Genomic DNA, 15,520 nt, shown 5'->3' on the forward strand with positions numbered 1-15,520 from the left:
TGTTTTTTCTAGTTGCCACCTTAAGGTTGGATGGGCAGGTCCTTTAATTGCTTAATTGATCCTGTCATTGGCCTCAATTGGCCATTGACAGGTTGGCGGGCATGCAGTTGATTTTGCTGCGCCCCACCTTCCTCAAAATTTAAATGGGCCAGGATGATGTCAGGAATTTAGCCCAATGTCATCCCGCGTCATTTTATGCATTGGCGAGCGGGCCCCGCCCCTGCTCGCCGACGGTAAAATCCTGCCCCAAATGTATTTATGTTTTATAAGGAGCCAATTTAACCAGGCTTTCTTGAGTCAAAGAAAGAGTAAGTTTATTAGTTACTAACAACCTGAGGAAAAATAATAAAAACGCAACATACATACACACAGAAATGAGAAGTTGAGTCCAAAAGTAAAAGTTTTTAAAAAATACGAATCAGTCTTTGGCTTGTCTGTGAGGAGTAGATGGGAAAAGGTTGTGGCCATTAAGTTGGGTGATTCCAGTAGAGCTGACTTTAGCAGTTGAGCAGTTGGTTTGGAGACACTTGGTTCTGCAGGTTAGCCAAAGGAGTTGTCCTGTTTCCTTTATGACTGTGGCTTTGCTGACTTGCCTCCAGCCTAAGAGAGAGAGAGAGACTTTTACTTGCAAGCTGCAGGGATGTCTAGTTGGTGTTTTTTGCTGTGACCTTCACAGCACACACTAACACACCAGAACTAGAACACACACATCTGGTTTGCAGCTGGCTTTTTAACCCATCCCCTTGTGTATTCCTGGAAGGGAAAAAACAAAGATGTCTTTTGCCCAGAATCTGCTTTCTTTCAACTCAGACTATTTCCACATTCCGAGATATAATTCAACAGGAGATGGTTACTGCTGAGATGTGGTAATCAGTCTCCATTGTCTCTGCAACTAGAAGAGATTAAAGTTCAGCCTTTTGCATTGCATCTCTTCCTTTCAAGTGTCTCTGTCTGAAGGAGGCCTTGACACCTTTATTTAGGTGTGACATTCCATGTTCTCCCTGGACTAGTTGGTCAAGTATAATCTACATAGGAATTTTCCAGAAAGTGGTTACTTTACATTCTCAGCCAGATTTTGCTTGTAGGTCTTTTTTAAAAAGCACACATCTTAAAAAGTTCAATATGTCCATAAGTAATTCAGGGCTGTGATCTGCTGTCATGACACTTCCCATACAGGACAAATGAAATGAAATTTATTTTCATTTCATGACAAAGGGAGAAAATAAAATATAAAACAAAATATAAAACAACAAGCACAGACACACCCTCACATTCATTCTCCTAGCCTTGGGTCAATATTATCTTTTCAGTTCTAACCAGGTCTCTCCAAGTTCTGGACAGGGCGTCTGCAATCATATTTGATTTCCCAGCAATGTGGGGGATTTTAGGTGATCCGTTTGGAGAAACAAACTCCAATGGAATAACCAGGCATCCTGTGTCATAAACTTTTCCACAAAGGTTAACTGGTTGTGGTCAGTATAAACTGTGATCTCTCTGCTTCCATTTCAGACATATATTTCAAAGTGATTGAGAGCCATTAATAAACTGAAGGTTTCCTTCTTTACTGTGGAGTACTGTTTCTGATGCTTGATAAGTTTTTTTGGAGAAGTGCCCAATTGGTGTCTCTATCCCTGATTCATCATCTTGGAGGAAGACAGCCCCTACCTGATGTCACTTGCATCGGTGGCTACTTTAAATGCTTGGTTGAAGTTCGGAGCTACAAGCACAGGCTCACCTATTAAAATAGCTTTCAACTTTTCGAAAGCTGCCTGGCATTTCTCAGTCCATACTACTTTTAATTTTTTCTGTAGTAGGTCTGTCACAGTCCCAAACTGTGCTGAAGTTTGGGATGAATTTGCAGCAGACCCCACACATCCCCAAGAAGCTCATGGTTTCCCGCTTCTTTGCGGGAATGGGGAACTGTGCTACTGCTTGTACCTTTGCAGTCCTGTGCAGTACTTGTGCTTGGCCCACTACGTGTCTTAGATATGTCACCTGAGCCTTAGCGAACTTGCTCCTTGTGAGCTTGACCACTAGGTCAGCTGACTGTACTTTCTGGAGGAGGTCTTCCAGTTGCTCTAAGTGAGTTTCCCATGTGTCGCTGTATACTAGGAGGTTGTTCAGGTACACTACACAATTGGATAACCCCACCACTACCTGGTTCATCAGCCTTTGAAAGGCGCCTGAGGCATTTCAGAATCCAAATGGCATGCCTCGACACTGGTATAACCCATCTGGAGTTATGAAGGTGGAGATATCCTTTGCACAGGCAGTCAAGGAAGCCTGCCAGTATCATTTGAGTAATTCTATGTTTGTAATGTAGGCTGCTGTACCTACCCTATCTATGAAATCTTCTAGCTGGGGTATCGGTAGGAATTGACTCTGGTCACTGCATTAATTTTTCGATAGTCAATGCAGCATCTTGTGGAGCTATCCGGCTTGGGCACAAACACAACTGGGGAGCTCCAGCTACTGCTGCTAGGCTCTATTAGTTAGTGCTCCAGCATGTAGTTAATCTCCTCCTGAACCTGGGCCAGCTTTTCTGGGCCTAGACAATAGGGAAGTTGCCTTATGGGAGGGGCCTCTCCCACATCCACATCATGTAGACCGAGTGTGGTGCAGCCTGGTTTGTCTCTGCATAAGCCTTTAAATGCAGCGAGCAGCCTTGTCAAGTCTGCTTGCTGTTCTGCACCTAGACGGGTGAATAAGGAGTCTAAGTTCGCTAGTATCTTTGTGTTGGTTAGCCGGCTAGTAGGGGGTTCAATGTGGACCTCACCCACGTCTCCCTCCAATTCATCCCCACTGCTACCCTCATCCTCTAGGTCGGTGGCAGTAGGACAGACCGTTACCTGCTTGTCCCTTTCTTGGCTGTGATATTGCTTTATCATGTTGACATGACACAGCGTTGCTTTCTCCCCCAATCTGGGGTCTCGATTAGATTGCTTACTTCCCCAAGCTGCTTTGCTACTCTATGCAGGCCACTGAACCGGGCTTTTAAGGGTTCACCTGGTATTTTGTTGGGGCATTAACACAGTTTCCTGGCTGAAAGTTTTGGGCCCTGGAATATTTGTCTGGCTGTTTTTTCATAGCTGTCTGGGAGATTTTCAAGTGTTCTTAGGCCACATCACAGACTCTCATGAGTTGCTCCTGGAACACTGTTACGTAGTCTAACATGGAGACTTCCCCCTTCTATTCTAAAAACCTCTAATTGATTAGTTTCAGAGGCCCTCGCACTTGGTGCCCCGTAAGCTAATTCAAACAGAGTAAACTTGGTGGACTCATTGGGTGAGTCCCTGGTAGCTAACAGAAAAAATCTAGTCCTTTATCCCAGTCATGGGGTTACTTGTGGCAGTATGTCCTGATCATTGTTTTTAGGGTCTGGTGGTACAGTTCTAGCGCTTCCTGTGACTGCGGGTGATACGCTGAAGACTTCAGCTGGGTCATGCCAAGATTACCCATGACTTCCTGGAATATTTTGGACATGAAATTTGAGCCTTGACCCAACTGGAGCTTGGTGGGCAGACCATACCTGGTAAAGGATTGGGTCAATTCCCTCACCACTCTTTGGCAGATATGGATTTCAGGGGAACAGCCTCTGGGAAATGGGTAGTCACCACCAGAATGGTAGGGATATGTTTTGGGCAGGGGCCCCACACAGTCCAATAACACCTTGCTGAATGGTTCCCCAAAAGTCGGCATGGAAATCATAGATTTAGGTTTTATTGCAGGCAGTGGTTTTCCCACAACACAGGCAGGTATGGCAGTTTCTGCAAAACCTTACTACACCCCTGTGGAGGTGTGGCCAGTAAAAATGCTGGTTGATGCAGGCTTGGGTTTTATGTATACCGACATGCCCAGCCATCAGAATTTCATGAGCTATGCATAATATTTCCCTATGGTACCTCGACATCACCATTACCTTATGGATCACTGTCCACCCCTCATTTGCAGGTCTGTGAGGAGGTCTCCATTTCCTCATTAGCACCTCATTTTTAATGTAGTAGCATTCAGGGACTGCTTCTGCCTTAGCTTCAGTGTGTGCAGTCTGAGCTAATATTTTTAACAGTGGGTCAGCTTGCTGGGCCGCTACCAAGGAAGATCTATTTATTACCTCCTTAGAGTCTTCTAGATTCCCGAAAAAGGTTTCCGATAACCAGACCATAGGGTCTTCAGTCTGCAGTGCCGCTTCAGCCTCCACTGACGGAGCTTGTCTGGCCATAGACCATGTTACCATAAGGCCAGTGAAAATGCCAGGCATTTTCTCCTGCAGATGTTCTGTCTCCTTGACCTCAATGGGCTTCTCTGAGACCACAGGGGTGCTATTACCTTTGATCCCGCTAGGTCATTGCCGAGGGGCGGGTCGACCCTGTCCACAGACAAACTGGGAACGACTCTCATTCCTGACACAAGGTCACACTCCAGATGCACCTGGAATAAGGGAATGGGCATCTACTTTCCTTCAATCTCCTTTACCAATACTTTGGCACTTACTGCACTCCTTGGTGGAAAGATCATGCCTTTTCCCAGCAGTAGAGTTTGGCTGGCACCTGTATCCCTCAGTATCACTATAGGCTTACTCACCTCACCTGGGGAAATGTGGCCACCCTTCCTTTAGATACCAAATCCTTGTAACTCACAGGGATTTGTTTAACCCATCTGCACTCTCAGGAGTGCATCTACAGGGATTAGCAGCCGCAGTCAGAGCTATAGCCAGGTCTACTGTGCTGTCTGACTGACCTCCATTCTCTGCACAGGGTGTATGTGCCCCACTAAATCCCACTGGTTTTTCCTGTAACCTCCAGCAGTTGGCCCAGAGGTGCCCTATCTTTCGGCAGTCAAAACACATAGCTTTCTTGTCCTCACTTTTCCTCTTAGCACCACCCTTTCTGTCCTTAGGAGGGCCCCCAACATTTCTTTCTCCCCCATGAGTGCTCAGTTTCCTATCACTCTCTCCACCTCTGTCCTTTCCAGTTGGTTGGAGGTGACTAGGGGAAGGTCTCTCCTGGGACAAGGGTTTGTGGATAAGCTCATGATCACCGGCCAGTGTGGCTGCCTGCCTGGCCCCTGTTCCACTAGGTGTGTTCTTATTGGGAAGGGTATGGAGTTTTTAAACTCCTCAAGGAGAATTATTTCAGAGAGGCTTTTGTAAATGGCTTCTATTTTAAATGCCCACACCCACTGGTCAAAAGTAAGTTGCTTAAGCCTTTCAAATTCCAGGTACATCTGGTCAGGCCGTTTCCTGAGGGTATGGAGTTTCTGATGGTACGCCTCCGGCACTGACTGGTATGTATTTAAAATAGCCTTTTTTGCTGCCTCATAGTGGCACTTTCCTCAGGCAAGTGAGAGTAAACCTCGTGAGCTTTCCCTGAAAGTTTACTCTGTAGTAATAGGGACCAATGTTAGACTGGCCTTTATTAGACTTTAACTGCTGTACGAACCACTCAAAAGAGAATAAAGAAGGAATTAAGTGAGCAAACCAGATTGCCTCAGCCCTTAAATCTGAGCTAGTGGTGTCTTCAAGGGACACAGTAAGATTCCTGCCCCTCAGCTCAAGCTGTTTTAGTTTAAACTTCCTTTCCCCCTCTCTGTCCTGAAATCCTCTCTCTTCTCTTTCCCTTTACTCTTTCCCTCTCCTTTTCTCTTTCCTGAAGCTCTAATTTCTGCTGCTCCAATTTTAATCTCTCTACTGCTACTCTATCCATTTAATCGTCCTCAATTTCCACCTGTAGACTGTTGGCTACCCCTTTTAAACTTTCAGGGTTTCGAGCGATATTCTAATCCTAAATGCCTCACTAGCTTTTTTAACTGTTTGAGGGACAGAATTTTTAAATCCTCAAAAATAATGTCCCCTTCTCCTAGGAAAGCACTGGCATCAAATATGGACATTTCTACAGTTTAGTAGTACAGACTTAAGAAAACCTTTTTGCAGTTTCTAAAATTGGTTTCAAAAAAGCAATTTACTTTCCCCACTCTAATTCTTTTGTTTTCTCTGTGGGAACTATTCCGGCACAGACCCCCCCAACTTGTTACAACCGGCCCCTGAATAGTGTGGGAAGAAGTGGTTTCGAGTCATGGGGCGCTGGTATCAGTACACAGGGAATAGTGAGCCATTCCACTGGGTCATGACAGCAGATTGCAGCCCTGAATTACTTACAGACATATTGAACTTTTTAAGTAAGACATTTTTTTTTTTAAAAGACCTACAAGCAAAGCTGGCTGAGAATGTAAAGTAACCACTTTCTGGAAAATTCCTATGTAGATTATACTTACCAAAGAGTCCAGAGAAAACATGGAATGTCGCACCTAAAAAAAGGTGTCAAGTCCTACTTCAGACAGAGACACTTGAAAGGAAGAGATGCAATGTAAAAGACATAACTTAATCTCTTCTGGTTGCGGACACAATGGAGACTGATTACCACATCTCAGCAGAAACCATGTAAGAAAGCTTGGACATGTTGGACAAAGTCAGGGGCTGAGGCTTCTTCATCACTACAATCTGGGTCCCCATACCTGCCTGACCTGTCCATGACCATTGAGCAGCTCTAACATTCTGCCTATCCTAACGGGTGGAACTGCCTCCTGGAATAAAGTGTCCAGGTACCTTTCCCCCTCCCTGAAATATCGCAGCGTCTGCAATTCGGCCTCCAGCTCAATGACTCTGAGCTAAAACTCCTCAAGCTGCAGACACTTACTGCAGACATGTTTGCCCTGGATTACACTGGTGTCCAGGAGCTCCCAAATTCTGCAGTCACAACACATCACTGGTCCTGCCATCTTTATTACGTGTTAGTTAATTCATTATTTTTCATTGTTTAATTTATAATTAATAAAGCTTACTACTTCCTATAACCTTTACTATTGCTAGTTGACCTTAATACTATCTATAAAACCTTAAAACAGTTATTAATAAATTTTTTGAAAGATAGAGGAGCAAAGTACTCACCAACTAATTACTTACCTGTTCCCCTGTGACCTCACACTTTAATTATTACACCCTGCTTGCAGCTCTTGCACTGTTTCCACACTCTTCTCACTGTTAATGGCCCCACTCCTCTCGCACTCTGTTGCCTCACTGGGGGACATAGGGGGCAGAGGGTTGCTGGTCTTCATTGCAGCAGTCATGCTCACTTTTCTTTCCTCATGCCCCTCCATAATCCTTGCCACGTGGGATTAGCTGTGAGAGCGTTTTGCGCAGGTCTTGTAGAGGAGGCCTGCCTCACCATATAGGTTGCAGCACTTGCTCTGCTTACAGGCCTGGTGCCCATCCTGCTTGCAGCTCTTGCAGATGACCTTGCTGCAGTTGGCTGCTACATGGCTAAATTTGCAGGGGGTGAGACAAACTTTGGGCTACCCTGCATGGACCATGTAGCCCCAACTTCATCCAAATGCATAGTTGGAGGGAGGAGGATGGTGCACACGAATTAGGAGCAGGAGTAGGCCACATAACCTGAGAGAAAAACATCCTCCTCATTTCTGTCCTAAATGGGCACCCCCTTATTTTTAAACAGTAGCCCCTAGCACTAGATTCTCCCACAAGAGGAAACATCCTCTCCACATCGACCCTGTCAAGACCCTTCAGGATCTTATATGTTTCAATCAAGTTGCTTTTTACTCTTGTAAACTTCAGTGGATGCAAGCCTAGCCTGTCCAACCTTTCCTCATAAGACAACCCACCCAATCCAGGTATTAGTTTAGTAAAAACAAAAAAACTACTGCGGATGCTGGAAATCCAAAACAAAAACAGAATTACCTGGAAAAACTCAGCAGGTCTGGCAGCATCGGTGGAGAAGAAAAGAGTCGACGTTTCGAGTCCACATGACCCTTCAACAGAACTTTTTCCAGGTAATCCTGTTTTTGTATTAGTTTAGTAAACCTTCTCTGAACTGCTTCCAATGCATTTATATCCTTCCTTGAATAAGGAGACCAATACTGTACACAGTACACCAGATGTGGTCTCACCTCTATAACTGAAGCACAACTTTCCTACTTTTCTATTCAATTCCTCTCACAATAAATGATAACATTCCTAATTACCTTCAAGATTACCTTGCTGGTCCAAATCCCAAATGACCTCGTGCTGTTCCCAGCCAGTGCCTAGCAAGGAAAGTGAACACATCCATGACAGGAATATGGGGGTTGTAGAGGTGAATGGTCACAAGACGGTTCTGTTTCAACAGCAGTGTTAAGCAGTGACTCTCCCCTGAGGATCAATAGCAGTGCCAAGTTGGCACACTCCTTCAATATCTTCAGGAATTTCACACTACCTGCGGCATTTTTGAAGGTTACATTGAACAATTCGCTACTGGGGAAATCCTGATGGCAGTAGATGTCTGCAACTTCAAATCCACAGCATCCAAAAATAACTTGCTTAACGAAGAAGATGCAGTACATGGGTGCATCTCCTTTGCTATCTACCACTGCCACACTAACAATGTTATGCACCCCCAGACTGGGAGCTCGGGTGTTGGTTGAAACCATCGCTTAGTTTTCACTGGACAGGCACCAAGGCCCAAGCCAGAAAGAAAATATAACCATGGGAGAACTCAATATCAACAGCGTGAAAGGTCAAAATCACCAATGAACCCCCCCCCCCCCTGCAAAATAAAATTAAACCCCAAAAAATCACAACTCTCATTCGTCCAGAGAGAGGAATCTTTAGTAAAAGGCAAAAGTTTTATACATTCTAAAGAGAGCTAACTGCATTTTCAAAAGTCTGATAGCCTGCTCAACAGGGGTTCTTGTGAGCAGATGGCTTTGGTTCAAGCGCCTCTGTGCTTCTGTCTTGGGTAACATAAAGGTGTCAGTATTCAACCGTTCAAGGGATGTCCCTTATCCTCTAGAAGCCATCTATGGAATCTTGCTGGTGACGTGAAGAGAAGTGGCATCCTTCCATGCCGGAAGATGAAGGCGTCATAGCAGCTGCCAGGATAGTGAGCGCACACATATATTGTCATTGTGGTTGCATTCTAGCTGAACATTTAGGGAGTGGAAGCCCTTCCTGTTGATGAATCTCATTGGCTTAACACTCAGCATTTTGTTGGACACACCAGTGTAATTGATGATGCTCTGCACCCACGGAATGCATTGGTGGAGGCCAATTTCACTGCCCTGTGTGCCTGCAAGGTCCCATCTGTTTGAAATTGTATATCCTGGCCTGCTTTCACAAAGAGGGCATTGGTGACCCACGATGCGCAATGGTGCACTGCCACTTGAGAGATACTGCCAAGGTCTGCTGCTGATCCTTGGAACAAGCTAGAGGCAAAGACGTTCAAGGCCACAAGGAATTTACATTCACTGGAAGGGCATGGTGGCCAGTTCTGTGAGATCTGAGGTCTCCCTCAGAGGGCACAAATCTCAGATATCATTTGCCTAGATAGGTGCAGTGTCCTATGGCACTGATTCTCTGACATTTCCAGGTTGTTTTTTCTTCAGTAGTACACTCAAATGCTGAGGGTATGGCCTTCGTTGCCTTCCTGTCCTTTGTTCTTCTCCTCCGGCCTTCTCATGCCTAGGGCATTTGCTCCTAAGAATGTTGATCCTCATTGCTACTTGTCACTGTCTCTGAGTATCCTTGAATGATATGTCCAGCTGTTGCCATGCTTGTGATCAGCTGCACTCACAATGTTTACTATACCCCCCTCCTTATGGCCCCACAATCCTTGGAGGGTCACAAACCCCTAGTCTGACCGAACACACACAGATCACTTGTTCCGCTAATTCTGCCCACTGATGGCGACTGTGTCCATGGATGAGCACCCCTCTCAGCCGTGCACCCTTTTGAGCCCATCTCGTTGAATGGCACAGACATGACTGGCTCCTCGCTGTATTATCACCTTCTTCTGCTTAACCTGTTCCAGATCCAGCGTGGATCCCATGCCTTCCCTCAAAATTGCACACTAATTCTCAGCTCATTAGCAGGCTTAATTGTTCATTGCTCAGAATTGGGCAGGCTTCTAGATCCTGCCTTTCCCCACCTCATCAAAAAAAATCACTGACCATTGAAACGGCATCAGTTAGCCAGAATGTAGGCTGGCATAGGATGCAACTGCTCACATCAGTTCCAATCCCCAAATGGCCAGCAAAATGCAGTCCCAAGGTTGAATTTGGGAACGTAGAAAGGTTCCATCAGTCAAGTGAATGTTCCTTTAATTGAAATTGGAAACCAGTATCTTAGTTCATGATTTCTAAGTACAGCCTAGAACTGGAGATCTTTTCGGAAGTTATTCTTGCGCTATATTTGAAATTTTTTTTGTTTGCGAGCTTGTTAGGATTAATTGCATTTCATAAAGCAGTGGACTGGTAGCTTAACACAAACAGTAAAGGAATCTAGGGTATCAATTGAACATAGGAAATAGGAGCAGGAGTAGGCCATTCGGCCTGTCGAGCCTGCTCCACCATCCAAGCAGATCATGGCTGATCATCTACCTCTTATGCCATTTTTCCCACTATCACCATATGCCTTGATGTCATTAGCATCCAGGAATTTATCGACGTTCAACACGTTCAATGACAGCTTCCACAGCCCTCTGGGGTAGAGAATTCCAAAGATTCACTACCCCCTGAGTGAAGAAATTCCTCCATCTTAAATAGCCTGGCCCTTATTCTGAGACGGTGTCCCTGCCACCAGCCAGGGGAAACATCCCATCCACATCTACCCTTTCACGCCCTGTAAGAATGTTGTAACTTTCAATTAGATCGCCTCTCATTCTTCGAAATTCTAGAGAATTCTGGTCTAGTTTCCTCTATCTTTCCTCATAAGACAATCCTGCCATCCCAGGGATTAGTCTGGTGAACCTCCAATGCACTCTGTCGATGGCAAATACATCATTCTTTAGATAAGGAGAACAAAATTGTACACAATACCCCAGCTGCCGTCTCACCAAGGCCCTATACAATTGCAATAAGACATCTTTACTCCTGTGCTCAAATCTCCTTGTGATGAAGGCAACATACTATGTGCCTTCCTAATTGCTTGCTGCACCTACATGCTAGCTTTTAGTGACTCATGAACGAGAACACCTAGATCCCTTTGGACATTAACACTTCCCAACCTCTCACCATTTAAGAAATACTCTGCCTTTCTGTTTTTCTACCAAAGTGGATAATTTCACACTCATTCGCATTATATTCATCTGCCATGTTCTTGCCCATTCACTTAGCCTGTCCAAATCCCCTTGAAGCCTTCTTGCACCCCCCTCACAACTCATATTCCCACCTAGATGCTGCAGGTTTCTTGCACCATTTTGTTTTGCAAATTGTGCACATTTTATGCTATTTATTAAGGGTGCAATTAAAACCAGAACCTTCAGTTGTTTGATCACAATCTTAAAGGGCAGAATTTTGCCGTCGGCGAGCAGGCGGAACCCCTGACGTCATCCCGGCCCATTTAAATCTTCAGGAAGGTGGGGGCACAGCAGAATCAGCTGCGGGCCCCCCAGCCTGTCAATGGCCAATTGAGGCCATTGACAGGATAAATTATACAATTAAAGGACCTACCCGTCCAACCTTAAGGTTGACGGGCAGGCCAGGAGCCCCGGCGGGCAATAGAAAAAACACGAAACCTCATCCACTGGTGAGATGAGGTTTCATGTAGGGTTTTAAAAAGTTTAATAAACTTATTATGTAAATTATGAACATGTCCCATCTCATGTGACATTGTCACATGAGGGGGACATGTTAGGGAATTTTTTTTTTCATATTTTTAAAAGTGTAAGCGATCTCCCTGAGGCAGCACCTTGCCTCAGGGAGATGTGTGCTCTTTCGTGTGCATGCACGAAAGAGCACACTCTCGCTTTCGGGGATTCCCCCGCCCGCACAGGAAGCGCATAGCGCTTCCCGCCAGACGTCACGCTGGGCGAGCCTTAACTGGCCCGCCCACATAAAATGGTGGCGGTGCCCGCTTCTCCGGTGGAAATCGGCTTCCCGCCCGCCAGAGATTGGGTCAGGCCTGCCCGCCCGACAGGCAGAAAATTCTGCCTGAAAAAAAAGCACCAATTTGTAAAAAGATAAAATAAATATGAAATAATTAGATCTGACAACATCTTTGGAGAAAGAAACAGTTAACGTTTCAATAACTTTTATCAGTATTTTGCTTTAGTAAAAATATGAATTCTATTTTTTAAAATAAGTTATACATAATTTTCTAATGCGACAGATAATAAGAAACTAAGGGTAGAATCGTCCCAGATTTGCACTAAGCGGTAGTGGGCAGGTAAAACAACATTTTACCCGCCGGCCGCAATGGCGGCTTTTCTCACGGTATCGTCCCAAACCCGCTGCATTAATTATGTATTCTTGGGAAACATGCCGTTTCCTTGGCGGGCGGGCGGGCTCTCATTCGCCCGTCATGCCATCACCTCACCGCTTCATCATGCCGGGCGCCATATTTAAAGTCCAGCTGCACGCACACCTCTCAAGAGCAGGTTACAGGCTGGGAATTGTGCGACGAGTTTAGATACTGTGATATATATATATATATATTTAGATACTGTGAGTAGCTCTTCTCATGACTCGCCAAAGTCTGTCCACCATCTAGAAGGCGCAAGTCAGAAGTGTGATGGAATACTCTCCTCTTACCTGGATGAGTGCAGCTCCAACAGCACTCAAGAAGCTCGACACCATCCAGGACAAAGCAGCCCACTTGATTGGCACCCTATCCATCACCATAAACATTCACTCCCTCCACCACCAATGCAGAGTGGCAAGCATTGTGTACCATTTACAAGATGCACTGCAGCAGGGCTCCTTTGACATCATCTTCCAAACTCACAACCTGTACTACCTAGAAGGACAAGGGCAGCAGCCACATGGGAATGCCATCACCAAGTTTCTTTTCAGCCACACACCTTGGAATTATACCACTGCTTCACTGTCTCTGCATCAAAACCCCTTCCTAACAGCACTATAGGTTTACCTGCATCACATGGATTGCAGCTGTTCAGGAAGGCGTCGCCACCACCTTCTCGAAGCAGTTAGGAATGAAAACAAATTACTCACAATCCACAAAAGAATTTTAAAAAGTCCCACCTTGTTAATATGATCACATCACTTGCATGTCTCGGTTTGCTTAAACTATCCCAAGGATGTATCTTGCAAGTGATGTGATCTCATGAGTTGCCAATAAAATAGTTTTATATGAAGCACAACTTGCTAATTAATATTTGCTTGCCTGTGCTTTTCTTTTCCAGATTAAAGAAAAATGAAGTAAATGCCAAACTGATGGTCTTATATAATCAAGATATCAAGATTCTCTGCCTCTTGAGTGCACTGCTCACATCTGTAACTTATTGATAGTGTCTCTCTTGCAGTGTATAAGCTATAGGCTTCATAGTATACAAATAACATGCAAAATTTGAAACTTTATACTAACTGAGGCCTAAACATGTTTATTAATTACTAACCAAAATTGCAATATTAATTTCACTTTATTTGCTTTTCTGTAATTTTATTTGTTGCAATTACAGCATATTTAAGCACTTTATTTCTACTATATAGTTAATTTTATTTGAATTTTATGAGAATGTGGTGTATTTCGCGTGTTGGTTGCAGAATAGGTGCCATAGGTAATGGATTCAACTTTAGAATTAAATTGGTCTCTGTGAGTGTGATTTAATTTAGGACACTGGATTTAACATGCATATTTTCAAATTTTTGGCCTCATTAAAGGGACACATAGGTTTCAACAAAATGCTCCTGGACAACATTGATGTGAATCGTGATATGCTTTGCTGTTATATTTATGCTTTGTGAACAAAATTAGTTTAGAACACAAAATTTGTCCCTGGGAGAAAATACAGAACAAAACATTTAATCTGACATGCATAATGTAAAGAAAACTAACTTAAGTGCTCTTCAGTTAGAATGTAAACAGACTCTTTAAGGGTCACAGTAAAATTAGCATGGGCTGGTCTCAGTCCAATTTCCAGTCAGCCCTGCTCAAATCTGACACATATTTGTGACAAATTTGCCAGTTTAGCTCAGACAGGAAAGTGTGCGTTGGGAAATGAAATAACTCCATACTCGGAGAGTAAAGTCTTCAGAAGTCAGGGCTGGTAATGTACTGGCAAGGCAGCCTATAGGGGATTGCTGCACTGAATATGATTCCTCCATTATATCTAATTTAATACCACATTGGAGTGTTCTTCCTCTTGCCTTTTCAAGTGGCAGCCCACTGCCCTCCGTTTTTAAATCCTTCTTCCAAGTTTACAATCATATGCATTTTGAGGAATAAAACAATTACACCTGAAGCAACAGTTACATTGATGCAATCTATCTAGTTGCTTCATCATAACCAGCAGTATTATGACCAAGCTGCAGGTTACATTTGTTAAGTTTGTGTGTAGAATACACTGACATTATTAATGTGACTTGCATCATAGCAACTTTTGGGACAAAACACCACAGATTTAAATGTTGGAGTAAGAAATACCAGCTTTTGACCAAAGTTATCACGAGCTGAAAACCCTCAAGATCTCAACAGGTTGGTATAAACATTTGAAGTCTCGTCATTCCAGCTGAAAATTGGTACCAATCAGTTTACTAATCTAGCCATTTCTAATTCAGGATTCTGGGAGAATTGCTTTGAGGTCAAGATATAACCTCTCAAAGCAGTTGTGAATTAGACTTCAAAATACAGGATGTGGTCATTGTTAGAAATTGAAAATGTTGGCATTCCCAGCATTTTGCTCCTCACCTTAATAAGTGAATAACAGTTTTTTAAATAAGTGAGCTTTTGTGTGAATACAGTGGGTTGGTGAAGATATTTAGGGACTGCAATCATGCAGGATTTCCAGCTTTCATCTATAATGATCATTCTTCAAAAGCAGAAAGACTAAATTTATTAACAGTGAGCCTGTTCCGTTTTGAAGGTTGGAGTGAAAGTGGAGCCATTAATGCTACATTAGAGAGGGAGGGAGAGAATGTTTTTAGATTCAGTAATGTGCTAAAACATTGGTATGGCTCAGTGTTTATAGACACCTTATGTTTACACATTTCAGTAGTGTGTATTTGATATTTTATTTGTATTTACAGTTGAATTCACATTTCTGTTACTCATGTCATGTAACCAACAATTAAGAAAAGTGAGTCCAGGGAAACCACTCGTTACTGATGTACATGCTAGAGCATGGTTTGGAGTTTATATATTTAAAGCAATAAATATCTGTGGCAGCCTTAGACTGGATTGAAAGTTAGAATGGTTTATTTTGAAAGCTGATTTAAATTCCGTGAAATTATTAAAACAAAAAATGTCTTGTGTTTAATGGTGTCTTTGGCAGAGTTTTTCTTTTAATTGTTGAATGTTTCATACAGCTCTCAATAACTAAATAAGCTTGTTTCTAAAATGTTAAAATTAGGTTAATCTGTCGGCACTGGTATTGCATTGGTCCACATGCAGTGCCTCAGTGTGATGTATCAAAGATAAGTGTTCACAGTTACTCCTGCCATCAGACAGGAAGATGCTAAACGGAAGCTAAGCAATGCAAACACAGGCAGGGAGAAAGAAAAAATACATAACAAGTTG

The 15,520-nt window shown here is 43.6% G+C and overlaps 1 protein-coding gene across 23 annotated transcripts in view; it reads left to right on the top strand.

Moving 5' to 3' along the window:
- LOC144693263 (coiled-coil domain-containing protein 9-like) overlaps positions 1-15,260 on the top strand; it is a 273,976-nt gene extending 258,716 nt beyond the window's left edge. For all 23 annotated transcript variants that reach the window (XM_078562955.1, XM_078562963.1, XM_078562980.1 and 20 more), the window contains one exon: positions 13,188-15,260. In XM_078562955.1, coding sequence (XP_078419081.1) covers positions 13,188-13,202 — 15 coding nt within the window. In that variant the 3' untranslated portion in view covers positions 13,203-15,260. The remainder of the gene's footprint in view (positions 1-13,187) is intronic.
- Positions 15,261-15,520: the final 260 nt, after the last annotated feature.

The sequence above is a fragment of the Cetorhinus maximus genome, chromosome 18, assembly GCF_964194155.1.
Source record: "Cetorhinus maximus chromosome 18, sCetMax3.hap1.1, whole genome shotgun sequence".
Classification (NCBI taxonomy): domain Eukaryota; kingdom Metazoa; phylum Chordata; class Chondrichthyes; order Lamniformes; family Cetorhinidae; genus Cetorhinus; species Cetorhinus maximus.